Here is a 27,954-nt window from a genome sequence, read left to right as displayed (position 1 = left end):
TGTCCGGAGGCAGGGACCTGGGCTCCCTGGACTTAAGCCCCAAGCTCACTCCTGACCTACCTGGCAACCAGGGAGAAGCACGGGGAGGCAAGGCAATGGCCAGGCCAGGTCAGGAACAGGGGGAAAGTAACAGGGTGGCCAAGCAAGATGGCTCCAGTGCAAGGACAGCCAGTGAGACCACACAGAGCAGTGAGGAGGCCCCCAAGCATGCTGCAGCAGTGACGCAGCGTGCTGCGAGGCATGGGTATGGCCCATGGCCTGGGAGGATACCAATGGCCCCTGAGGACACTGAGGGGACAGCCCAGCACAACAGTTTGATGCAGGCCCCAACAGAGGGCACACCATCTGCACAGGCCCAGCAGCCAAGGCATGCCCACTGGCAAGGGCCGGCCAGCCCCACCCTGTAAGGGGAGGGGAAAGACAGGGGGTGGAGCCAGGGTGCAGAGGATGCCTCAGCAGAGGCAGGGAGAGGCCAGTGAGCCTGGCCATCAGGAGAGCCCATGCAGCACCCAACCAGACAGGGCAAAGCCTGGGAAGAGGGGGGGGCTTCTTCCAAAAGGGCTATATAAAGGCAGGGTGCCAGGATGGCCAGTGAGGTGTAAGTGGGAATGGACCTTGGTACAGAGAGAGAGAGCGAGACTGAGCGTGACAAGTGAGAGAAAGAGACCACTGGGAGCTAAGAGAGTCTGACCCACGGAGGGAGAGACGGAGCAAGGGTGAAACCAACTCCCCTCCTCCCTCCAATTCTGAGGCCATTCCTGCACCCCACCTGTGTAAAGGCCATGCTGGAGAGCCAGCCCCCCCCCCCCCCGCGCTCCAACGACCCACACTGGGAGCCTGATACTTGGGATGGGGTTTTATTGGGGAGAATGATCAGTACACTAAAGCAGTAAGAATATTACCAAGCATGCAAAAGTAGCACCAAATAGCCCAAACTGAGAGCCAAGCTACAAGTGACGAATTACACTTGCCTGGCAAGTGAACAAACTCACGTGTATTCTTCCCTGTTCACTTGCCTTTCACTTGCGCTCTACTTAGTGATCAAGTGAAGAGCAAGTGACTGGCAAGTGAACAGGGAGGAATACACGTGAGTCTGTTCACTTGCCAGGCAAGGGCCATCACTTGTAGCTTGGCTCTAAGATACAAGTATTCTAAATACCCACATACTTGTGCAACATGTGTCACTCAAATGGGGAGGGGGTTAAAGAGGAAGAGTAGAAGGGCAAGGAGAGGCTTATATTACCTGTCTGTTACATCCTGAATGGAGATTCACCAGGGGAGAGTCCTGGTGCAACCTTGGATCTATACAAGGAGGGTTCAGAGCTGAACCTTGTCCAAATGCAAGCAAGGAGAGTTCAGAGCCGAGCTTGGGGGTGCTTGCCTCAGAGGCAGAGATCTGAGAGCCAAACTACAAGTGACGTCTTACACAGGTTGGACACTAGTCGGCTTCCCTCAAGTTTTGATGGGAAATGTAGGCGCCCTGGTTTTACAGCTTGGCTCTCCATTACAGCTGCAAGACCAGGATGCCTACATTTCCCATCAAAACTTGAGGGAAGCCGACTAGTGTCCAACCTGTGTAAGACGTCACTTTTAGTTTGGCTCTGAGAAAACCATGATCCATATAGCAGTCCAAGGGGAATGAGGAGCAAGAAGGCACATAGAATCTGCCATGCAAAGCAAAACTACGTACAATAAGGGAGCCAAAACTCGGGCATGCCACAAGACCAGGGCACTATGCGCAATGTGGGAAGATTCTAACATCCATGGTATGAATTAAATTTAAACAGAACACAAAAGATTGAATTTCCCTGGTGTTTAAAATGAGAGAAGATTACAAGTGTAGTAGGGAAGAATTTCTTCATTAGCATGAGGAGCTCCTATGTCATGTGAATTTCTTCAAATTACAAAAGGGATGGAGAACTTGGGGAGCAAAGGAAATATGTTGAAGATGTCCCAAAGAGCAATCCTAAGCAAATCAACTCAAATCCTACTCAAGTCTATTCAATGAGCCTTATTCTGAGGAAAGTGTTCTTAGAATGGCACTGATATTTACAAAACCAAAAACTGGTCATACGATCAAAAACTCCAGGTAATAGACAACAATTTCCCCATCTTGAGTCATGTGTCACTTGATTTAAAAAAATGCTGTTGTAACTGGAGTCTGCTGGCACAGTAACAGCAACTTGATCATCAGCTAAGAAAGGTTTATGATCTTCATCTCATTTTCCCCTGTGCTTCGAAATCCTCAGCCCATGCACCTTTTGGTAGCATTCAAGTACCTCTGAGCCATTGAGGTCACATTGAGTCAATTCCATTGCTTTCAATGGAAAGCACCCACCTCACCCACCTCACAAGGTGTTTTGTTGTGGGGATAATAATAGCATACTTTGTAAACCACTCTGAGTAGGCATTAAGTTGTCCTGAAGGGCGGTATATAAATCAAATGTTGTTGTTGTTGTTAATGAACAAGATCCATTTTATTCATCATAGTTAAATTTATATTAAGCCAAATGTAGGCATTTTAGGGCAGCATAGCAGGCCTTCTCCTGGGTACCATGACAAATTTCTTCAGGTTTGAAAAGGACCAGATTTAATACCATGTGCTTTATGTTTTTATTATAGATCGCAATGAATGCCAGGAAATTCCTAATGTATGTAGTCATGGCACGTGTGTGGACAAAGAAGGAAGTTATCACTGCATCTGTGATAATGGTTTTAAGGCATCCCATGATCAAACTATGTGTATGGGTATGTAAAGAAAGCACTTTCCATGTAGAAATTTAAATTGGAAGAACACTAATTTTAGAGACTGAATCACATATTTCGGTTATGTGATTTCTGAAGTTTTAGTCGAACTGGTCAGAGCTGATAATATTACATAACCCCAAGTAGATATGAGTTCCATATACACAGATAAATATGGTGATCAGTTATTAAAGCTAGTAGAAGTGTGCAATTCAGATCCAGGATTCAGGAAAAACTGTATTTTTGCTGATCCAGCTAAATCTGGCTTTCCTGAATCAAACTAGGGAATCCGGGGTCCGGTCTGGGAACTCATATCCAAACCCCCAGATAAATCCAGGTAAATCTGAGAAACATGACTTCAGCCTCTGGCTGGCTCCTTTCTGGACTTCTCCTGTTTTTTTTCCAAGGGAGAAGAGGAGTGAGGCAGGGAGGGGGAAGTAAGTGGCCAATCCTTGCAGGAGCTCTCCTTGTCTGCCTGGCTTCTGTGAGTGACACTGGTCCAGTTAGGTTAAGGGCCAAGCTACAAGTGACGAATGACACTTGAACAGCAAGTGAACAGACTCACATGTATTCCTCCCTGTTCACTTGCACTCCACTTCTGCTCCATTTGATCACAAGTGGCAGCAGTATCCCTTGCTTCAGTTTGCTTGGGTGGAATCCTCTGTGTTGACATGAGTCTCTGGTTTGATGTTGATCCCCTTGAATCACATTGGCTCTGAGGAGATTCCATCCATTTGCTTGCTTCAGTTGGGTTCTGAGGGGATTCCATCCATTCCCTTGCTTCTATTTGATTCTGTTGGGCTTCTGTTGGGATCTTGCATTTGGGAGTATGCCTTTGGCCACTGGCACCCATGCTCCTGTATGTTTCTGCCTGAGAGCCTGCTTGGAAATGTTTCTCCCATAGGAAAAAATGAAATATGGCTGGGCAGCTTGTCTAGGGAGCACTTGGGTTTGGGGGGGGGGGAGACTTCAATTTGGTTCTGTTGGGCTTTCTCTGGGTTGAGGTTGCATTTGGGAATATGCCTTTCAGCGCTGGCAGTCTTGCCCCTGTGTGTTTCTTCCTGAGAGCCTGCAAATGTCTCCCCCTTTGGAAACAGTGGGGGTTGGGGGCACCTTCTTCAAGGGCCCATAGAATTGGACCCCAGGGTGGTCTTTAGAGGACAGTCATGAGTAGGTTCCCTGCAAATTTAGAGGAATTTCTTGAAAAATGCCACACCCAGCCTCCTGGATAGCCCCCAGATAGTTTTCCCCAAATAAATCCAAGATTCTCCAATCTGTCTTAAATGGATCAGAGAATTTCCCCAGATTTCAGGAATCCCAGATTTTTTTTTGAGATCTCTGAAACCCAGATCTGTATTTGTGTGTGTGTGTTTGCACACGCGCGTGCACATACACCACTAAAAGCTATAAAAGAAGAGAAATGTTAACTTAGTAATTTCCAGTGCTTTTTATACAAATAATCATATCTTTGTTCTCTCTATAGATGTTGATGAATGTGAGAGACATCCATGTGGAAACGGAACTTGTAAAAACACAGTTGGATCATATAACTGTCTGTGTTATCCAGGGTTTGAGCTAACTCACAATAATGACTGTATGGGTAAGTGCAGTCATGAAAAACTAGAGATGGGTGGGATTCCCTCATTCTACTTTGTTATTATTCCATTATTCCATTACATTTTGGTTTCTGCTCTGGTTATTTTCTGGAATAAGAGAGAACAAGTTTCATGTATCATTGAGATTTATAAACATTGAGATGTTTAAGATTTATACATTTATTTTTTAAAAAATAAATAAATTACTCCTCCCATCATGCCTTTCTACAGGAGCACAACTGGGGAACAGTACTCCCCTGCAACATTTTAAAAAAACTCCTTCATGACTAACTTTGTGTGTTGAAAAATGTATTTTTAATTTTGTAATAATTTTGACAAACAAAGGGCTGGTTTTGAGTGGGATTATTCTTGTTGCAATCTAAAATTTAGAAATCCAGAAACTCTCTCAGAACTAACATAGTAAAAACATATTTTTATTTCCAGTAATTTTTATCACATAGGTTTGTTTTATTTTTGAAGGAGTTTGTTTTATTTTTACTTCTTTTTGTACATACAAATCCAATTTATGAAGAACCCCAGATTGTGATATTATGAGTCCTGTTCTAGATTATGCAACACCTTATCCAGAAAACTCTTAATTCACCTCATTGGACTCATGTACAGCAAGCAACAATGGATCAAGCAAGAGATCTCTGGTTCTAGTTTATATGTCTAGTAACCCAGAACTCAAAAATCCAGGGGAAAAAACTAAGAGAGTTATATTTGTAAGCATCCTAACAAAAACAATGTCTTTATTTAGTAAGAGAATTAATCTAGTAAATTCACATAGAAACATAGTACTTGTCTCATTTTAAGAATACAGGATATTTCAAAGACAGCAAACTGTTTTTGAAGAGCAGAACACATGAAATACATTCAGGTACAATTTTTCCCAAAGGTCCTATAACATTTTTTGTCTGAACATGAAAGTATGCATAGTAAAATTCCTCAGAGAGTTATTTAAATAAAGCATCTGCTTTAAAGTGTTTGAGTGAGATATGCTTTCCATTCACAAGTATCTCTTCACTTGCTGTCTGGGATTTGTCTTCTCCATAAAATGATTTATTAAATAGGTTCATTGCAATTGCATATACGTTCCATTTTGTAAACCTCACTGGAAACGCTCAACTTTCTCATTTATTTATAGATATTGATGAGTGCAGTTCCTTCTTTGGTCAGGTGTGCCGAAATGGGAGATGTTTTAATGAAATTGGCTCTTTCAAATGTTTATGTTATGAAGGTTATGAACTTACTCCAGATGGAAAGAATTGCATTGGTATGTATGAAATCAACTAATGAATGCAAATGTTTCTGGACTAAGGCATAGTCATACACATTAGTAAGCTACATTGAAAGCAATAGGACTTTCTTCCAAGTAGTTTAGGATAGTAGTATTAGAAATAATGACATTGTTGGAAGGAATGGGTGTGTGTGTATGTGTGTGTATGCACATGTGCCCCATCAGGTCACTTCTGACATAAAAAAAAGAAAAAAACCCAACAAACCGGGGATACACAAATCTAGAAATTAATTATGTATATTTCCAAAGTGCAAGGTGCAAAAGTGCTATAATAAATTTAACATGCATCATAAATACAATTACAAAATTACAAAGTCCATCCATTTGGAACATGAAATCATCACAATTACAACATTACAAAGTCCATCCGTTTGGAACATGAAATCATCAATCTTCACCGTCCGGAATCCATTTGAAACTTTAAAGTGCAAATGCTGGATACAATGAAAGAAGCCGGTGGGTGGGGAGATTGTGCAAGGTGTTGTTCATTCACGGTCCAAAAATAGAATAAATACTTGAAAAAACGCCGACGGGAGTTTGCAGGCAAATTGTTATTAACCCATTTCGTGAGTGAAAAAGACCCACTTCATCCTGGGCATAAAGATAATCAGACCGGACGCACTGTGGGAGTAGAAGAACGAATTACAGATGTGTATATACATTCCATATCACAATAAAGGACATAATCAAAAATGTACTCACTATCCATTGCAGGCACATGCAATGGTACTATCATTACCATCCCTGCTCAAACTGGAGAATGTGTTAAGCCATCTCATTTTGAATCTTTTTTTTCCCTACTGCCTTCCACTTTTCCCAGCAGTATTGTCTTTTCCAATGAGTTTTGTCTTCTCATGATGTGATCAAAGTACGATAGCCTCAGTCTCGTAATTTTAGCTTCTAGAGAGAATTCGGGCATCGATGGTATCCATAAAACTCTACTTAATTTCTGTCATCAAGTACTGAGAATGGAAACTTATATTATGAAATGTAATATCAAATATGTGACAGATCTAAAATAATATGTTTCATTTCCAGAAATGAACAACCTGAACCTATGCATATTTTCTTGGAATTAAGCCCCTTTTACTTCAGTCAAGACAGTGTGCATAGGATTGTCAAGAAGTTATTGAAAAACCTTTAAAACTACTGCCAGAGATTGGCTTACACTGTAGTTGAAGTACAAACCTGTACCTGATTCAGAGCCAGCCCAGTGAAATCTTATGCATTCTTTTATCTGTAGTTTGGATAGAATTACGTTTTCATTGGCCTCCATGGCTTCACTGGCCTCCATAGCTCTTTGTAAGTCAAGACGACCACACAAATTCCATGCAAGGGGATGCGAGGGGACCCTGCCCCATCTAGGAGCTAGGATTAGTTTCTAGCTTCAGGGAACTTATGATGGACCCTATGAGCTTCTGCCTTAAATTCTCAAGAAGATCTTCTCAGTAGTAGCATTTTGTTGAAGATGGTGATGGAAATCAATACAAAGATATTTATGAACAGGTTTAGAGTTAATTAACAGAAAAGAAGCAGAAATGTGGGAATGAGGATCAAAACTGCTGCTTCAGGTTCTCTTCTGTAACATATGCATATTATGCCTGTAAGTATTTATTACAGAATCTCTAAATTATTTTTTTCCTATTCAGACATAAATGAGTGTGTAGCGCTTCCTGGCTCATGTTTTCCTGGAACATGTCAAAATTTGGAAGGATCATTCAGATGCATCTGCCCACCAGGATATGAAGTGAAAAGTGAAAGCTGCGTTGGTGAGACTGTCTTTATTTCTTTATTTACACTATTTATAGTTCACCTTTCTTGCTGAAACTCAAAGTGGATTACACCATATAAGTCAATACGATTAATGACTGGAACATTCAATAAACAATACAATAGTGTATGCATAGCATAAATTTGAAAACAAGCAGAAATCCAATATAGAGCTCAAACAGAGCATAAGCAATTAGTAGAAGCATACTTGCAGCAACAGACAGTACGCAGTAGTATAGGCTACAGTTCCTATCCTTTTAGCAAAGCATCTCTCTGAAGCATTTCCTTACAGGACAGCCCTATTACCTGTGTTTAAAAGCCCTCTTGAATAATTTTGTGTTCCAAAGTTTACAGAAAGCCAACAGTGTGGGAGCTTTTGTAACACCTTCAGGCAGGCCATTCCATACGGTGAGGGCCACCAGAGAGAATGTACATATATGGACAGCTATTGATTTTGTCCATTTGCAGGGTGGCACTTGCAGAAGGCCCTGTTCAGATGAACAAAGCCACCATGGCAGAGCATAGTGAGAGAGGCAAGGCCATAGATGTAATGGGCCAAGGCCATGAAGGGCTTTGTATGTGATAGCTAAAACCTTGAATTGGGCTCAGTAACTTTTGGGTATCCAATGGAGTGACTGCAGAATGGGAATAATATGTATGCTCCACCTAGTTCTGGATAATAATCGAGCTGCAACAATCTGCACCAACTGGAGTCTCCAAGTTGACTTTGAGAGGAGGCATTATGTTGAATGCATTACAGTAGGCTAGTCTTGATGATACCATGGTGTGGTTCTGAGTCACATACGAACAAACTATTGCACCATTGTAACAGAACTGATGGAAATGAAATTTAAATATTGTGTTGTGTTTACAGAAGTCATGACTTAATGGTTAGTGACTCTTTAAGGGGTAAAGAGGCAATTATAAAAACTTTTTTCCTTCTTAAACTGAAAAATAACTGTATGTGTTCACAGAATTAATAGTATTCATTTGTTGCCAGTAAGTGAGTGAGAAAGCTTAGCAAAATTCATACTGTCTAAAAACATTGTCATTTTTGACTAACATCCAGGTATATTGTGTTTAAGGCTAAAAGTGTTTAATAGCAATTAAGCTCTTCTTTCTAGGATAAAGGAAATTTTCCATACGCTTTTTATAATGATTTTCAGTTTATATGCCTTAAAACTTATAAAGTTTTATGTGCAAGTTGTAACTTGTTTCTGAACCATATACACATATAAAGTGCAAAACAAAAAAAGGTATTTGTGTACAATTTTAATACTGTTTATTTCAGCATCAAAGGGATACATGTGTTGTAATGGCAGAACTTAATCTGGCCTTTTTCTAGATTGTAAGTCTACTATTTCATGAAAGAAAGTAAGAAAATATAACTCTCAGTCTATAAATCATAGCAGCACAAATAGAATTAAAATAAGATGGAAATTATTAGAAATGTAAAAGCATTTTTAAGTATTTTCTAATTAACTTTATAAGAAGTAAATGCTCATGTCTTCACTTTGCCAAACTCCACAGATGTTAATAGGATGTTTGCCCAGTTTATGTATGCATTCAGAGGTCTTAATAAACTTAATCTACATAAAAATGTTAAAGATATTGGACTTCCTTCTTGATCAGTTTATATATTTTCACAATTTCCTTTGGCTGTTCAGTGAAAATACAATGATGGGTTTCCCCAAAGGGCATAATACCCCCCCGAACCATTTTAGATCAGGAAAATGGGCATGGCGGGGGGGAGGCTGAAACCCCTTCTCCACACATATTTTCCTCATCCAAATAGAATACTATGTATGTTGCAGTTCCGGAGAATCCACAGCTCATCTGACTGTTACTCAGGACACAGGGTGGGATCAGAGACCCAGCCTGTGTAATCTGCATAATGTATAATGAGGCAATTAAAGACTATTTTTTCCTACTTAAAGTATCTTTTTCTCCTTGGGTCTGAAGGGTAAGCTATTGCTGAAAATATATGGGAAGTTCAAATCTTTCTTGTGCTTTAAGGCAAGAGGCTAATAACATGGAGGCACAGCATTCATAAATTATTTTTTAAATCCCAAAAGTACTCTGATATGCTTCTCAAACAAATATTGTGTCTGACTGAAGCAAATTCTTAGGAATCTTAGAAAAAACACAAAAGAAAGCTATCATGTGAAGCAATGTTGTGATGAATATTTCTAATCCACTTTTCAGATATTGATGAATGCAATGAGGATCCCAATATCTGTCTATTTGGATCTTGTTCCAATACTCCAGGAGGATTCCAGTGCATCTGCCCCACAGGCTTTGTGATATCTGACAATGGCAGGAGATGTTTTGGTAAGCAGTTGAGTTGTAGCAGTCATAATGATCAACCCAAACGTTACAGGAGAAGAGAACCTTCAGTAAACAATGATTTGTTTGGCCCTGGCAGGGTTTTTGCTCAGGGCCCCAGAATTACTAAGACTGCCACTATTTTAGGTGTCACATGAAATCTGCCCTGTTTACCTGATCTTTTGGTAGTTACATTTTTATATGAGAAGTGATAGGAGAATCTTTTTCCATGACTTCTAATAGTTCAGTTATTTGCTTTGAGTGAAGCTACTGGGGTTAAATTAACTTGCTGCTTCCTTTGGGCATTCTGCTAATTGATTTTACCTGCTTCCTGTTTTATTATTTTATTGTTACATTTATTAGTTTATTGTTATTGTTACACTTGTTGAGCAGAAAAGTAGCACAGAATTTTTTAAAGTATTTTTTTTCTCACTCTAAAAGGGATAAGACGTTTGCTCCTGATTACATCTCAGAGCTCACAAAAATCTCACAGGATGTATGTGTTGTATCTTGAGAAAAATCTGCCCCCCCAAACCCTACCAAAACTCCACATTTCCAGAAAAGTCTGGATGTATATAAACAGATTTCTACATGGATTTGGCAACTGTTTAAAAATAGTTCAATAAAATTATACCATGCGAGTGTGATCTAATATGATAGAATGGACTGAGGTGCTTTGCTATAAAAATCTTCTTTTTGTTGTAGAATAGGTAGGATATTGCCCAAGCAACAAGTCCAGCCCATACTAATTCATTTCTTCAATTCTGAGTATTCAAAATTAAACTAACTGTCCAGGTAGCCAATGTAATTCTGTGTCATTTTGTTTCTCTCCTAGATACTCGGCAGAGCTTCTGTTTCACTAACTTTGAGAATGGAATGTGTTCTATACCAAAGGCTTTTAATACCACCAAGGCAAAATGCTGTTGCAGCAAGATGCCTGGCGAAGGATGGGGCTATCCCTGTGAGCTATGCCCTAAGGAAGAAGAAGGTTGAGAACAACATTTTGGCTTTGATTCTATTGAATTTATACCACACAGGATGATTTTCACCCATAGAGCATGGCTTTCTGTCTTCCATCCTCCCTCCACCCTCTAAATGCTGCTGTTGGTACAGAAGAGCCCCTTAGGAACAGCATGAGGAGGCAGTTTGTTTACTCCCATGGGAGGCAGTTTGTTTACTGCCATGGGACAGGGGAATTGACACACACACCCCGCACACATGCACACACACATAGTTAACATGATCCAATTCTTAATGTTTTCAAGAGGAAGCAGAAAAAAGACAAGTGTAAATGAGATACAGGACTTTTACTTGTCAGCATTAGTCATAAGGAAGTAGTTTCAGGAATGGTATCCTTAGTCAATGGAACAGATATGCCAATTAATAAATGAGCCAATTGTATCTCATTCACTGTGTTATCTTAGGAAACTTAGACCTGGTCAAATCTGTGTTGGAGACCAGAAACCATGCACGGTAACAGTTTAGTTTTTAGATTATTCCTTTTGCCTTACATTTAAGACAGAATACTTACCAGAGCTACAGTTGCTGATTGCATTAGCATTTGTTGTCCAGTTTATAGAAGAAAACTAAAAGATAAAAGCTTAAAATGTGTTTTTATTTCAATTTCCTGTATTGAATAATTTCACTATAGCTGTTTTGTTTTGTGAGTGAGAGTTATTGTTTCAAAGTTGTTCTTGCACAGTTGCTTTCCAGGATTTGTGTCCATTTGGTCATGGAACTATACCTGGGATTGATGATACACGTGAAGGTATTGCTATACTTTGACACCACTCCTAAACACTTTTAAATTCTTTCTTTATTGAACAATAGTACAATATTCTATGTAAAGCTATGATGATATTTTTTTTCAACACTAGCTTTTTTGACCAGGGAGAGATAGCATAAAGCTCATCCCAGAAATGTTTTTCCCTACTTTTTCCCCAGTGGGGAATTGCCACAAGGCATCACAGGGTGTTATATAGACCTGAAGAAAAGCCTTGGTGGGTATTGGTTCTGTGCCCCTAATTCTTAAAGTGGCAGAGCTTAAATTCTTTCATTAATGTCTTATTTTAAATTATTTTGTTTATGTCTTATTTTAAATTCTTTGTGTATTTTGGCATGAGAAAAACATGATTCTCATTTTTTGGAGGAATATATAATTCTTCTGTTGCTTCTTAACTTGTATTCCTTGCATTAAAACAACTATGAAATGAATAGCAGAACACTATAAAACATTTGACATTACTTTCTATTTTTTAGATGTCAATGAATGTCTTGAAAGCCCAGGCATTTGTTCTAATGGTCACTGTATAAACACAGATGGATCATTCCGCTGTGAATGCCCCTTGGGATACAAGCTAGACTACACTGGAGTGCATTGTGTAGGTGTGTGCTGATTTTCTGCTATATGGAAAGTCCTTATAGTTCATGAACTTGGCTTGCTTCCCAGTTCTCTAAAGTTTGTTTTGCTTGTTATATCCTAGATACCGATGAATGTTCAATTGGTAATCCATGTGGAAATGGCACATGTTCCAATGTGGTTGGTAGCTTTGAATGTAATTGCCTTGACGGATTTGAACCTGGGCCAATGATGAATTGTGAAGGTAAATTATAATTTATTTTATCTTCTTATGGGATGTCAGCCTATTCTTAGATTTTATTTAGATATTTTTCTAACCTCCCACAGCGATATAGATTGATGGAGTGTCTACTTCATCGGTATCTGAGATGTCCTTGTTTTTCTGTACAACTCTTTCACATATGGAATTGTTCTGTTTTTTCCCCTTTAAAAAGCAGTTGCATGCACTGATATGTACTATTGGAGTGCACCAGCTGAGTTTTGGATAAAAATGCTTAATGGAATATGCATCGAAACATGCATCTTGTTGAATGTAATGCAGAGCTGACAGACATCCATACCAGTATGCACTTTCAGCCTCTGCCCCCCCCCTTTTTTCTCAGGAAGTTTTTGAATTATTGTCTGCTCTATAAAATAACAATGTATGCGTCGAACTTAATGGATTACTGCAGCATGACCAAAAATATGAGATTATAGCAAAAAGACAGGATTTAGTAAGTCCATGGAGAGAAAAAAGAGAGGTGATGTATTCGTTAGAAGTTGAGATTCAAATTCAAAATTCCTCCTGCTGTGAAAATCTCATGGTGATCTTGCACCAGTTGTTGTCTCACAGCTACACTTGCCTCATATGGTGGATGTAAGAATAAAATGGAGGACGGAAAAACTCTGCGCACTTCCCTAAGCTGCTTAGAAGAGTAGGATAAAAACATAATAAATAAAAATGTGAAATGTGTTCTCTGAGATCAGACAAGTTGATAATCTATGTACGGTGTTTTTGGTGTGTGTTGAATGAATCCCAGTGCTGTTATGGAAAGTTGCAAGACAATGAGACGGTTTCAGTATGAATGCAAAGTGAAAGACATGGGGCCAGATATAAGGCTTCTATGAACACAGCGAATTACTAGAAGTGATTTTACCATTTTCCCCCCCTATCCAGTAGCCCCATGAAATTCCTGAAAAGCTGCTGCTGAGAGTTAGGGATCCTCAAGAATAATATGCAGTGTGAGATGGGGGTGGTGGTGGACTGTTGTCATACATGACATACTGCTCCCCCCACCCCAAAGATTCACCCCCTCTCATATCAGGACAGGTTTGTCAGGGTAGAGCTTATGAAATTTTCTAAGTCTCGGAGCATTCATGTTAGAGCTTTCAATCCACTCCCTGTGACTCTCAGCAAAATATTTCCAACAAACTAAATAAAAAAGTTTTCCATGTTTTATTTAAAGTGTAGGATGTCTTCTATTTCATGATGCACTTGTCCATCCACCAGGATGGGGTGCGGAACTCTCCTATCTGGATGCCATTTATTAGGGGGGGTCAGCTTTTTTCAGGAGGCTGAAGTGGAAGACTGGGTGGGTTTGTCTCAAGTTCTTTAGTAAATTCACCTCTACAGTCACTTCATTTATTATTTTCTTTACTGGGAAGGGTCCCAAAAATTTCCATCCAAGTTTTTTACTAGGTTGCTCCCCCCATAAGTGTTTGGTGGAGATGTACACATAATCTCCTGCTTGCCACTTCCACTGAACAGATTGTTTCCTGTCAGCAAACTTTTTATAATCCTCTTTGGCTTTTTCCAAAGTCTTCTTTATACCCTTCAATTGGGTCGTTAAGTTAGTCCACCACTCCCCCAGATCTCCTGGTTGCTGAGATTTTGGGGTTTGAGCAAAAGGCATTGCTGTACCTTCGTAGCCTTGTGCTACCATAAATGGGAAGGCACCTGTGGAACTGTGCATTGAGTTGTTATAAGCATATTTGGCAAAAGCCAAGAAATCAGTCCAGTTATCCTGTTGATAATTGATGTAACATCTTAGGAACTGTTCTAACACTTAGTTAGTTCTCTCCATTTGCCCATCAGTATCAAGATGATGTGCAGAGCTAAGTCCTTGTTCAATCCCTGCTACTTTGAGTAGCTCTCACCAGAAGTTGGCAACAAACTGGACTCCCCTGTTGTAAATTACCTTATTTGGAAGAGTGCAGCCTGACCACCTGTTGCACAAAGAGGGTGGCCAGTTTCTTTGCTGTGGGAATAGTAGTGCAGGGAACAAAATGGGCTTGTTTAGAAAATAAATCAACCACCACTAGAATTACAGTTTTCCCCTTCCAAGGGAGTAGATCAGTGATAAAGTCCATTGAGACCACAGCCCATGGTCTAGGGGGGGTGGTTTCTAGTAGTTGTAACAATCCAGGGGGTTTCCCTCCTCTGGATTTCCCCCATGATACACACTTGACAAGAAGATACATACTGAGAGACATATTTTCTCATATTTGGCCACCAAAATTGCCTTTGCACTAAATGTAATTTTTCAAATATCCAAAATGACCAGCCAATTTGGAATCATGACATTGTTTCAACACTTCTCCTCTTAGGCTGGCTGGAACATACAATTTATCATTTCTGTACCAGTTACTATTCTCTCCTTCTTTCAGTTTGGGTTTTGGTACAGCTTACCCCTCCTTTTCCACCTCAGTTTTAACTCTTTCCTCCCAGTCAGGGAAATCAGACTTTCTATTTGCCTTTGTGGTTTGACTACAAGTAGTCACGGCCCCTCCCAATTGGGTTGGTGAGAACATTGTGTCTGTCATCTCCTCCCTTTGGCTTTCATGTTGGGGCATGCACGAAACCGCGTCTGCCAGAAAGTTAGATTTGCCGGGGCGGTGCTTCAGAGTAAAGTTGAACTTGGAGAAGAATTCCGCCCACCGCAAGGGTTTGGCGCCTAACTTGCGGGGGGCACGAGGGGCTTCTAGGTTCTTATGATCCGTCCATACCTCAAACGGTACCCTAGCCCCTTCTAACCAGTGTCTCCAAGTGGTTAGAGCCAGTCTAATAGCCAAAACTGCTTTGTCCCAGATCGCCCAATGGCGTTCAGTCTCAGAGAATTTTTTTGACACATACGCACAGGGATGCAATTTCCCCTCATCATCTGCTTGCAGGAGTACTCCCCCCATTGCAACATCGCTAGCATCCACTTGCACAATAAATTTATGGTTTTCATCTGGGTGTTGTAGGACTGGTTCTGAAGTAAACAGTTTCTTTAAATGTTTGAATGCTTCCTGGCATTCTCCAGTCTAGTTTAATTTAGCACTGGGTTTCGTTCCTTGAGGCCCCTTCCCTTTTGTTTTCAACAGATCATTTAAGGATAAGGAGATTTAAGCAAAGTTCTTTATGAATGGTATGTAAAAATTAGCAAAACCCAGGAAGGATTGCAATTGCCTTCTAGTTTTAGGGGGGTCCCACCCCATCACGGCTTGTATTTTAGCTAGAGCCATTTTTAAACTGTGCCCAGACACATGGTAGCCGAAGAAGTCCAATTCCTCTTTGTGGAATTCACATTTAGACGGTTTTACTGGAAAGTGATTTTAAAATCTTGAGCACTTCTCTGACCAGTGTCACATGTGACTCATAATCTCTTGAATAAATCAACACGTCATCAAGATAAACCACCACACCTTTGTACAGGTATTTATGCAAAACTTCATTAATTAAATTAATAAAAACCCCTGGAGCCCCTTGTAATCCAAAAGGCATTACTCTGTATTCAAATTGTCCCAACAGGGTGTTGAAAGCAGTTTTTCATTCACCCCCCTCCCTTATTCATACTTTGAAGTACGCATCTTTTAAGTCTAGTTTAGAAAAACTCTTCCCCTGAGCCACAACACTCAGTAAATCCTTAATGAGAGGGAAGGGGTAGGCATTAGACATCAAAACAGCATTTATTCCTCTATAATCAGTACAGAGTCATAGTCCTCCATCTTTTTTCTTGCAAAATAACACCGGCGCAGCATGGGGAGAGCTGGCAGGGTGGATGAATCCTTGCGCCAATTTTTTTCAATGAAGTCTTTCAGCTCCTCCCATTCCTCTCAGCTCATAGAATACAATTTCCCTTTTGGCAGCTCCTGTCCTGGGATGAGTTCAAAGGCACAATCAGTAGCTCTGTGTTGTGGAAGCTCATTAGCTTCTTTTCCCCCAAACACTTGTTTTAAGTCCCAGTATTCGGGGGGGAGGGATTTGCTTTACTTGTTCTTGAGTTAGCAACATAGCTTCTAAGAGGGAGGGTGCATTTTGGCCCCATTCTTGGGTCCATACATGCCCTTGGCATTTCCCCCCATCAAAATACAGTTCCGTTTTCCATTTGATATATGGGTCATGGTCCCAAAGCCACCGGATCCCTAGCACCAGTGGGTACTTGGTAGCTGTGCTCACCACAAAAGTTCTGGTTTCCCAATGATTCCCCAGGCCCAGTGGGGCTGGTTCAGTTTGGTAACTAGCTGATTCCCCTTTCGTGCAGGAAGCATTCATTTGTTCGAACACAATGGGGTGTTCTAGCTCATTTACATTTAGCCCCAACCCTGTGACTAGGGCAGGGGCCGTTAAATCCCAAGTGCATCCCGAATCAATTAAAGCTTGCACTCGCATGTAACCCTCTTTGGGGGTTAACTAAAGTCACTGGCATGAAAAGCAAGGCCCCTTTTGGTCTCACCTTTGTTGGCGTTGGTTCTTTTTGGACCTGCCGTTGAGACCTTTTCATGGCAGGCTGCTTGCATTTCCCATAGGTGGGGCAGTCTGACCCTCATCCCTCTCCAAGGGGATCTCGTCTGCCACCTCTGGAGTTTCAACGGCTTCAAGCCCAGTTTCAGTTTTACTCCATTTCTGGAGTGTTCTCTTGGGTGCCGCTTTGGCTGGTGGTAGGACATCCTAGACTCTAAAATAAAACATGGAAAACTTTTTTATTTAGTTCATTGGAAATATTTTGCTGAGAGCCACAGGGAGTGGATTGAAAGCTCTAACATGAATGCTCCGAGACTTATAAGAAAATTTCATGAGCTCTACCCTGACAAACCTGGACCGATGTGAGAGGGGGCGAATCTTGAGGGGGGCAGTATGTCATGTATGCTAGCATACCTGCCATGATTGTATTCTGCTGGGCAATGCTGTTTTATGCTGGTCAATGCTGTTTGCCAGAATTGCATACTGTATTCCATATAGATCTGTATAGATCATCTGAGAGTGTCTTAACTTCTGATATTAATTGCAGGAGAACCAGTGGGCCCCTCCATTATCTGTTGAAAATATGTACTTTCGCTTTTTCCAGCAAGTGTCCTTGAGGAGAGCTGCTAGCAGCAAACATTGTAACTGTCCCAGAGACTGGGATACTTTCCTTTGCATTTCATGTAGTCGAAACTAATCTGTTCCCATGCAACCTCTTTGGGGTTTCGCGCCAGAATGTCAATGGACCCCGGGTCAGGAGGGCGGGAAGTTTTCCCATAATAAGCAATACCTTTGTTTGAATTCTGCCAGTTGCCACCTTTGAGTGAACACCTGTACTGTATGGATCTCAATAAAGCGACTTCAACTGGAACACCTACATGTTAACTGTGGAAGGGCTTGTGGGACCTAACTGCCAGGGACTGACAACTGTATCAAGAAGGATGTATCAGCCAAAATCCCTCACACTTGTGAAAGCAGAGGAACTTTGATGGATTCCCTCTGCTCTGTCCCCTCTCCAGCTTCATTGAGCTCTGTGCCAGTCTTTTCTCATTTGCAAGTGCCCTTACACATGAGAGAAATTGTGTCCATAGGTCATTATTTCACTAAATCAATACACTAAGCTTTACTTTAAAAATTGCATTAGTGGCTTACAAATATGCTTCAAAGTATTTAACCTCATATGGTTTCATTTTTCTTTGTTATTTAGATATAAATGAATGTGCACAAAACCCTTTGCTCTGTGCTTTTCGTTGCATAAATACGTATGGTTTCTATGAATGCACTTGTCCAGTGGGTTATGAGTTAAGAGAAGACCAAAAAATGTGCAAAGGTATTGATCTTTTTTAAAAAGTTTATAAATATTGACAACTTTTGTGAATTTTATTTCAAAATATGTCACTTTTTGCTCAATGGTCAGAACAACTTCCTACAAGACTTGGTTAATAAGTTCTACAAATATGAAGCATATCATCTTACTTATGCAAGAACATAATATTTTTGCATCCCAAAATCACAGTTTGTTCTGAAAAAACATGTTGGGCATTGCAATTTGTTCTTGCTGTAGAACTTAGAGAGAAAACATGGATCAGTTCTAGTTCCCTTAACTTCAAAATGCTGACTGTTGTGGATATTAAATAGTACAGTTGCATGTACCATCAACCAGCCTACCATTCATTTTACTTGTCACCACTCACCAGGAAACTTTACAAAAATGTGTATTTCCCAAAGAAAAAATAGTAGTTGCTACTGAATAAGCACATTATATATATTTTTTTTTAAAGATCTTGATGAATGTGCAGAGGGTCTTCATGACTGTGAATCAAGAGGCATGATGTGCAAAAATCTGATTGGAACCTTCATGTGTATTTGCCCCCCTGGAATGACTCGTAGACCAGATGGAGAAGGTTGCATAGGTAGGTATTAAGAAGAGATGCTCTGTTCTCTAAAACAGGAAAAGGGGACAGTGGCCTTTCCAGAGCTGTTTTGACCTTTGAGGGGAGACTCCTTGGGGCCAGGCCCAACAGCAACCACTTGCAGGCCAGCTGCTCTCTGCTGTTCAACAGCAATCACTATATGAAAGTCAGTGGTGTGTAGTGGTTAGAGTTTCAGACTAAGATCTGGGAGACCCAGGTTTGAATCCTCACTCTGCCATGGAATCACACTGGGTGGCCTTGGGCCAGTCACATACTCCTGGCTTGACCTACCTCAAAGGGTTGTTGTGATGATAAAATGGAGAGCAGGAGAATAATCTAAGCTGTTTTGGATCCTCATTGTGGAGAAAGGTGGGATATAAATGAAGTAAATCAATAAGAAATATAGCTGAAGATGGGGGGCAGATAAAAGATAGGTTGCCTGGTGGGTGGAAAGGAGAGAAGGAAGCAGGGGAAAGAGTGAGAGTTGGGATATGGGGACTGCCAGGAAGAGGGAAGAAGGAAATAGTGAGGGAAGGAATTCAAGGGGGAGATGAGATACCCCCCTCCACAAGTCCTTGCACATTCCCCACTTGTATTATCCATTATTAGGCACAAAAACAGTGAATCACTACTTTCTGATGCTGTAATCTGAATATAAATTTCAAAACCATCTAACTGATAAAGGTAGCACTGTAGTGGAAGTCATGTTCTTATAACAAGGAAAGATGTGCTGTATTCTGTTAGGCTACCTGAAACCTGTTAAACCTACCAGTGAGAACGAATAAGTGTTTTCCCCATGTAATCCAGTATGGTGAATTCCTAGGAGAAAAACAGAAAGTTCAAAATCAATTAAACTGTAGTAGACACATGTTTCAATTATAGCCTGCCCACCTTTGATTGGTTATCAGTACTGTTGTTTACTGAAGGTCTGCAGCCAGAAATTGCCTGATTATTTCAAATCAGTATATTTTAGTCTTCTTGGTCCTCTTGCCCTTTGGATCATTTGCCTTTTTTTTTTTTTTTTGCTTGCCTTTCCACTCATTTTGAGCAACAGCACACAGTCAATCTTTTTCCTTTGGTTTGTGAAAGGTTTTTTCCCAGTGACCCTTTATTTAACTCTCTGCTTGCTTCGTTTAGTCTTCTGCCAGGTCAGTTTATCCTTTCCTCAGCAATATGCTTCTGTTTCCCTTCTGTCAATTATCCTGTTCCTTAGCCCTCTTACAGCCCAATTCTAAGGCCTGAGTCAGCGCCCCTGCCCACTCATCAATGGAAAAGCGGCACTGCTCCGCCACTCCCTATGAACTTTGCAGGAGAGCCATGCTGGCGCCAGAGCTCAGCAAGGTGAGGTGTAGGTGCCACCAAGAGCATCCACCCACCATTCCCCTGACAACCCTGCCCACACCAGCCAATGGCCACACCACTCCCCTGATAGACATGTGAGGGATGAATAGCAGCACAGCCAATGGAGAGGCCGCGATCCCCGCTGCCCATGAACATCCCCCTATTATGAAGCAGGCATCCCTGCCCGGGGGGGGGAGCAGAAGTAACACTGAAGGTGAGGATAGGGCACTCACCCTCTCACCCATCCAGTCCGCATTTCTAATGAGGGACAGGCTGGTGGCTGCAGTTCCATGCAACTGCAAATCCCCACCGCTGCCGCCGCCACTGTGAAAAACAGATTCCCCCTCCCTGAACAGTGGGACCAGAAAGGCAGCAGGACCCAGCAGGGGTCGCACTTGCAGCCTGCAGCACTTGGGATCAGCTTCCAGGTTCCGGAGAGGCAGGTGGGAGGGCGGGTACTTCAATGAGTGACAGGAATGTCCATTGGAAACCATATAAGAGGCCAGAAGGCCCATTGGGAGTGAAAAGCACCCACAGAATTGTGGCAGTGCCATTTGAACACATCACTGCATCACAAAAATATGATGAGAACATGGGCTGGACCAAGAGCCATGCTCCAATCCTGGGGTGATACCCCCAGAGTGGTTTGACGGCCTGTGGGAGCTAGGGGTGTGCAAGGCCTGCCTGTTTCAGTAAACCTGATTCGGTTTTAACTGAACCAGGAGGCAAGCTGATTCGGTATTCACGTTTCGGCTTGATTCGGCCATTGTTTTCAATGAGAAAACCTCCCGGCTCTCCGGGAGTCTGGGGGTGGGAATTTTCTGTCCGAATCACACCAAACTTGGTGGAGACCTTCTCCTAACTCTCCTCTAACAACCCCCCAAGTTTCAGAAAGATTGGACTTTGGGGGGCCATGTTATGCCTCCCCAAACAAGGTGCCCCCATCCTCCTACACTCTCCATGGTTCTTGATGGAGGGTAGGAGGACAGGTGGGAGCTGGTCCCCTGAAAGTTGGGTGCATTTTGCTTGCAAAATGCCACCCCAAGCCACCTAGAAAGAGGACTTGTTTTTCCCCATAGAGAACCATGGAGAGTGTAGGAGGATGGGGGCACCTTGTTTGGGGGGGCATAACATGGCCCCCCAAAGTCCAATCTTTCTGAAACTTGGGGGTTGTTAGAGGAGAGTTAGGAGAAGGTCTCCACCAAGTTTGGTGTAATTCGGACAGAAAATGCACCCCCCCCCCAGACTCCCGGAAAGCCGGGAGAAGGTTTTCTCATGGAAAACAATGGCCGAATCGTTTCGGAAATCTCTGTTTCGGTATTACAGAAATTTTTCGGCATTCAGAAAAAGTTTCAGTAATACTGAAAAAAACCGAAACGGCCCTGATTCAGTAACTTTAACCTAATTAGAGTACCAAATTGCGCACCCCTAGCGGGAGCAAGGAAACTGCTCAGAGGGATGTCGTCCACCCTTTCCCTGTGCCAGATTTCCCAAGTCAATCCCTGCCTCCAAAAACAGCAAAAATTAGGGTGATCCATCCTCCCGGAGGAGGAGCCCCGGAGATCCCAAGATGTCACTCCACATCACCCACCTCCTGGCAGCAACCTCCCCTCTTCCCCTGCATGCAGAGGTCATCTACCTGGCTTATCAGATGCCAGCAGCTCCGTCTGTCAGAGAACGAAAATCCTCAGTGGTGCCTCCCTGCCCTGCCAGACATTCATGGTCCACATCAATTCTCACCCTACTGCCTGAAGTTGCATTGAGGAGGGGAAGGGGGCAGGGAAGCTGGACAGGCGCTACCTGACACCTGCTCTTCTGGCAGCAGAGCCCACTCCATCCATCCCAGCCCTAAGACAGGAAACATTTGTGAGGATGTATGAAAAAGTTGGGGCAAAGGCTACTGTCATTGTCAGGAAGCAAGCAAACAGACAGGCATTTTGTTGTTTTTCAATACATATTTTATTAAACTGGAAACGGTAAAGAGGTTCTCTGGTCATATTTCCTGCCAATGCCCCTCAGCTAGAAAGGGAGCAAAAGCAGTTTGCACAGCAGTCAGAACCACAAAGTTCATCCCTCATCCCGCACTCGCAGGGGCAAGGTTGAGATGCAGGCTTCCTTAAGAAACTGCTCCTTGGGCTGGACTTGAAGGGCACTTGTGGAGTGTCACCAGGGGCTGGAACAGCCATGCTTCTTGGTCTCCCTGATGAGTTGCAACCCTCCTGCAAGGGAAAGAGACACATGTGGCAAGAGACCCAGCCCTGTCCAAGCCCCCGCCCAGTCTGCCATGTTCTAGGAAGGGTGTCCATGGATGGGAGTGGCTGTGACAGCTCCAGTATCATAGGTCCAGGGCTCATTTTGAGGGGGAATGCACAGGAATGCAGTTCCGGCAGTTCCCTAAGGAGGTCACATGACAGGTGGCCCTGCCCACCTGACTCTCAGCCATTTTGGGCCCGTTTCAGCCTGGATTGGGGTCGAAATGGCCCAGATCGGGCCTCTGATGGGTAGTGGATCACTCTCCCACTCAATCCTGATCATTTGGGGCCCCTTTTGGGCCATTTTCAGCCCCTTTTTGCCATTTTGGGCCCAATTTTGGCCCTGAATGGCCAGGATTGGGTCCAAAACAGCCAGGATAAGTGATGTCAGGAGGTGTGGCATCTGCAAATCAGTTATAATAATAATAATAATAATAATAAATAATAGATAGATAGATAGATAGATAGATAGATAGATAGATAGATAGATAGATAGATAGATAGATAGATAGATAGATAGATAGATAGATAGATAGATAGATAGATAGATAGATAGATAGATAGATAGATAGATAGATAGATAGATAGATAGATAGATAGATAGATAGATAGATAGATAGATAGATAGATAGATTTATATACCGCCCTTCAGAACAACTTAATGCCCACTCAGAGCGGTTTACAAAGTATATTATTATCCCCACAACAACAAACACTCTGTGAGGTGGGTGGGGCTGAGAGAGCTCGAGAACTGTGACTGACCCAAGGTCACCCAGCTGGCTTCAAGCAGAGGAGTGGGGAATCAAACCCGGCTCTCCATATTAGAGTCCCATGCTCTTAACCACTACACCAAAATAATATGCTAATAAGTTATGCTAATGAGTTCCTCCAGCTCTTTTTCTACGAAATGACCCCTGCATACGTCTAACCCACAGCCAGATGATGCATGACCCTATGGTGAGAAAGCGCTGTGCATTGGAATGGGCTTATCCTTGAGGGAGAAAGACAAGGGGCTGAGCACCCTACAGCAACAGGGAGTTACGAACACCAAGTCAACACAGCCTGTAGCCTCACTTCCTCCTCTGCTGGGAGGGGCCTCGGCTGAGGGAGTCTGAACAGCTGCCCCCCATGGCTGTGTCAAGAACAGTTTTCTGGGCAACTGTCTCTGTGGTAGGCAGCCAATGGCCCCCGTTGACTCCCCCCCCCAGTGAGCCTCACTTGCAGAGGCTGACGTGAGCCTCACTTGCAGAGGCTGGTGTTCAGATGAGAGGGGCAGCTGGCACAAATCAGTGAGCCAGGGTGGCCATTGCCCCACCTCCTTCTTACCTGTCAGTGCTCCCTCACTCCTTTCCAAGCTGGGACTCCAGAGTCAGATAACCTGCAAGGGGACTTGGGTAGTTGTTGTTAGTCAGACATTCTGGACTTTGTTCTTCTTCCCTTGAGTGAGTGCAAGGTACTCCCAATTTTCCGCTAAGTCCCTCCAGTGCACTCATGACACGTGACCATGAGTATCCACTCTCCTACCTTGCACACAAAGTCCCCAAGGCAGGAGGCTGCCAGGCAGAGCCTCCAGCCACCACCCACTTACCTGAGTTCATGAGCAGCACAGCCGAAGGTAATGTAGGGTGTGTGGGCAGCTGATTCAGCATAGGGCTGGGCACTGGGAGGGTGGCCCAAGTTTTCCTGTTCAATGGGCGCCTATGGACTACGCCTCCTTTTTTCGTGGCATAACTTACCACCGCTGCAGGGGGCATTCCCGGGCCTGGGGTGGCTTTGAAAACCAACTAACTTGCAGCCTGCTGCCCTGCCTCTTCCAGCTCTGGTGCAGGAACTTGCACCACACTTCCACCGCCTGGCCTGCTGGTGGCAACCCATCTGCAGTAGTGCACCTTGGGCGGGCAGCAGTGGAGAGAGGGTTACGTCCATGTAAGTGCCATTTATGCCCGCACAAGCCTTAGTTCTCTCCCTGTGCAGTTTCCACACCCCAACTTAGGATTGCACAGTTAGTTCATTATCTTTTACTTCTGCTTACTCACTTTTTGTGTGTTTCTTTCTCTGCCACCTGCAATCAGGCAGTTCCTCCCACTGCACAGAATAGTTCTTAGAGGACTTTTTCCCCTTTCTTCAAAAGACATTCATTTTTGTCCTGTCTACATAAAATCTGCATTGTTAAATTTCTATAGCTGAGCCTTTGTCTTCAGCAGTGGAAGTGTGGGAGCAGCACAGCAGCTTAGATATCTTCTAGGTAAAAGCAACAGCCACAATATGATAGCCAGTTATATAGCACACAGTTGTGTAAAGCACAATCCTATGCAGAGTTACTCCTGCTTTAAGCCCACTAATTTCAGTAGCCTAACTCTTCCTAGGATTACATTGTAAATACCTTAAACTATTTTCAGTTTTAAAATGTTATCTTTAGTGTAGCTTAATATTCTGGCTGTTGTGAGTGTGTGTTTGTAATTTATTTTTGATTTCTTTGTTTTTGGTAAAGATGAAAATGAATGCCGCACTAAGCCAGGTATTTGTGAAAATGGTCGCTGTATCAATATTATTGGGAGTTATGGGTGCGAATGTAATGAAGGGTTCCAGTCAAGCCCATCAGGAACTGAGTGCCTTGGTAAGGAAATTTATGTTCTCTTATATTGTGTTAAATGAACATACAATAAGGGATGTACTGCAAACTTTGATTTGTGTGACTTGTTTGCTAAAGCAAAATAGGAGGAATGTTTTCTATGCTTTCGACAATCAGATTGTTTGTGAAAAACTAATTAGAAAATTAGAAAAGCAAGAGAACACATTTCAAGGAAGTATAGAGGATGTCTTCTGAGCACTCCAACTTACCAAATTCAGGCATAGTTTACTCAGAGGATTAGTTTCGATGCTGAGAATGTTAACAGTTAACATTTAAGTTCATCATGTTTATATGTTATGCTTATAAATTTTGTTTAATGTAACCTATAATACTTCAGCAATGTGGAAAATCTTTAATACATAACAATAAGGAAATTTAACCTCAATGTTTGTCATGCACATTTCCCCCTGCAAGCCTTTGGTCTTCTTAAAAGGCTGCCATTCCTGCCATATGTTCACTGGCAGTTCAAGTCCTAAGAATATAAAGAAATACTAGTAGCATTAATTTTAAAATGTACAGATACACCCCAAATAATGGAGATACTCTTTTCATGGACAACTATTAAGTCTCTTAAAGTATAGCTGGATCCAATTCAGGACAACATACCATGAAAAGAGTGCTAAATATTAGCTGATTGCTGTCAATTATACACACACACACACACAATCATATTATTTTATTCCATTTTATTATTATTGAATCTGAAAAAATGCTACAGACTGTGCAGCGCTAAACAGAGTTACTCCAGCCTAAGCCCATTGATACAATCAGTGAGACAATTTAGAACCACATTGTACCCAAAAACTTCCTTTGAAAAACTCATCACCCTCATTCTTTGTCAAGAAAAGAATAATTTCCGAAGGAGGTTTTGGACTAGTTTGCTCTGTATGTTTACAACACGTGCTGGTTATGCCTAAATAGAAACTCTTATTTTTGACATTGCTCCTTCAGGTTTCTTAATTGAACATTTGTTGCAGCTGATGTAGGATGGGAGGGAGGAGTTGGCTTTGAGAGAGAACTATGATTGGTGGAAAGTTTGTGGCTGGCATTTCTATAAATATAGTACATTTGCCAGGCCAAGGTTACTTCTCTTTTGGGGGGGGGGGTTCCCCCTGGCTTTTTCTAACCCTCATCATTCATCATGCTGCTGGTTTACTGCAGTGCCAAGCAATAATACTTTAAGTAAGAGTATTTAGAGAGAGTTGTTGTTTTAGTACATTTGACCCTTCCTGTGTAATTGTATTGTTGTTGGAAATCTCTTATTAAATTCTATTTGGATAAAGCTTTCTTTGCCTTATGGTAAGATTTAGGTCCAGTAGCACCTTAAAGACCAACTAGATTAATTTGCTTTATGGTAGTTACTCAAGCTTGCTGGTCCAAACCCAGGATACTTTAAAGCTACTTTAATAACTATGAGGCTTGCTCCAGTGGAGCAGAGTTCTCAGATTAAGGCAGGCTAGCCTTCACATCCTGCCACCTTTTTCCATTTTTAACCACCATCATGAGGTCCTTACTTCCCTTCTAGAATTCTAGTTGAATGCTGTGTCAATATATCAGAATAAAAGCTGACAGTACTAAATGTACACTTTACTCACTGTTCATCTTACAGATAACCGCCAAGGCTTCTGCTTTTCCGAAGTCTTACAGACTATGTGTCAAATGGCCTCTAGTAGCCGTAACCTTGTCACCAAGTCAGAGTGCTGCTGCGATGGAGGAAGAGGCTGGGGCAATCAGTGTGAGCTTTGCCCACTTCCTGGAACCACTCAGTACAAGAAACTTTGTCCCCACGGCCCAGGGTACACCACTGATGGAAGAGGTATTGTTTGGTAGAGTTGGGCCTTTTTCTCATTCTTTGCTGTATCATATTTTATTCTGAGCATTTGTTACAGATCATACCCACAAAATCTTGCAAGGTATCTTCACTCAGAAGAAATAGACAAACTATTCTTAAGCTTTATGCTAACTAGAAAAATGCAAGGATACTGTGACATATCTTTGGAAATTAAATATGTACATCTGCAGAATATATAGAGTGGTGGTACTCACACAACAGCTTGTGGAGAGCTGTATTCATAGTTGCCATCAACCAAAAGGCCTTTGAAACCCCAGCCGGAAGGAAGAGACAGACACGGGCTTGGAATAAAGGGCCGTTTATTAAAATGACCATAAATGTAATGCACGGCAAGAACTAACTAAGTGGTACAGGTCAAGCCCTGGGGTCATACCACTGACCACCGCCTTGCCTGTCTAGGCGAGCCCCACTGCCCCGGGTATAGGCCATCTCCTGAATGGCTGGAACCCGGCAGTCAGGCCTTGGATCCCCCCTCAAGCACCCTTTATGCCCCAGCCGACTAGCATGAGGTTAGGCCTTGCTCCTGGGGATCCCCTCAGGCGCCTCCCCTCTTAGCAAGGAGCCGTCAAAAGCATCCCGCCATCCTGGCAGCCCTGCACCCCACGCATGGGGAAATGCCAGAGGGGCTCACCGGCCCGCACCCTATTCCCAAAATCTCCTGCCAACTATTAACTAAACAGCACAACCCAACAATAGCTCAACCACTGCCATTAGTGCAAGGTAGGCGGAAAAAAACCCTTCCCAACAGCCAATCAGGGAAAAGAGGGAAAAATTCCTACCTGGCTCTGAGCCCAGCAGCCAGCTAGTCCTGCACTAAAAACAGGGTGAGGTGGGTGGGCCGAGCGATCGAAGAGACTGGAGCTGGGGAAGGGCGGAGCAGCCAGCAAATGGCTCCTGGCTCCGCCCCCCCAGCAAAGCCCCGGATGCCCAGGAAGGGAGACTGTCTCTGTTCCACCGGGCGGGGCTTCAAAGGACGGCTCCCAGCTCCAGCGGCATTCTGCCGCACTGAGAGAGCCGCATTCATCCCTGACATGAGGCCTACACCTCAAGGAGGTTGGAAGTTTACCAGTGGTGGCCATTTCATGATGAGAAGTTCCACGGCACTGATCATTCCACTGGGCACGGGTCTTTCTTACTTTTCTGAAATATAGGGTAGGTGGCACAT

The 27,954-nt window shown here is 42.6% G+C and overlaps 1 protein-coding gene across 1 annotated transcript in view; it reads left to right on the top strand.

Annotated features, from left to right (window-relative positions):
• FBN2 (fibrillin 2) overlaps positions 1-27,954 on the top strand; it is a 286,019-nt gene that overhangs the window by 231,010 nt on the left and 27,055 nt on the right. The window contains exons 45-57 of the mRNA XM_054986552.1: positions 2,623-2,748; positions 4,229-4,345; positions 5,488-5,616; positions 7,290-7,409; positions 9,616-9,741; positions 10,571-10,723; positions 11,438-11,503; positions 11,995-12,120; positions 12,219-12,338; positions 18,007-18,129; positions 18,581-18,712; positions 24,797-24,922; positions 26,547-26,753. Coding sequence (XP_054842527.1) covers positions 2,623-2,748; positions 4,229-4,345; positions 5,488-5,616; positions 7,290-7,409; positions 9,616-9,741; positions 10,571-10,723; positions 11,438-11,503; positions 11,995-12,120; positions 12,219-12,338; positions 18,007-18,129; positions 18,581-18,712; positions 24,797-24,922; positions 26,547-26,753 — 1,671 coding nt within the window. The remainder of the gene's footprint in view (positions 1-2,622; positions 2,749-4,228; positions 4,346-5,487; positions 5,617-7,289; positions 7,410-9,615; positions 9,742-10,570; positions 10,724-11,437; positions 11,504-11,994; positions 12,121-12,218; positions 12,339-18,006; positions 18,130-18,580; positions 18,713-24,796; positions 24,923-26,546; positions 26,754-27,954) is intronic.

Source organism: Eublepharis macularius, chromosome 8 (genome assembly GCF_028583425.1).
Source record: "Eublepharis macularius isolate TG4126 chromosome 8, MPM_Emac_v1.0, whole genome shotgun sequence".
In the NCBI taxonomy this organism is placed as follows: domain Eukaryota; kingdom Metazoa; phylum Chordata; class Lepidosauria; order Squamata; family Eublepharidae; genus Eublepharis; species Eublepharis macularius.
This window is presented reverse-complemented; position numbering and strand designations above follow the sequence as displayed.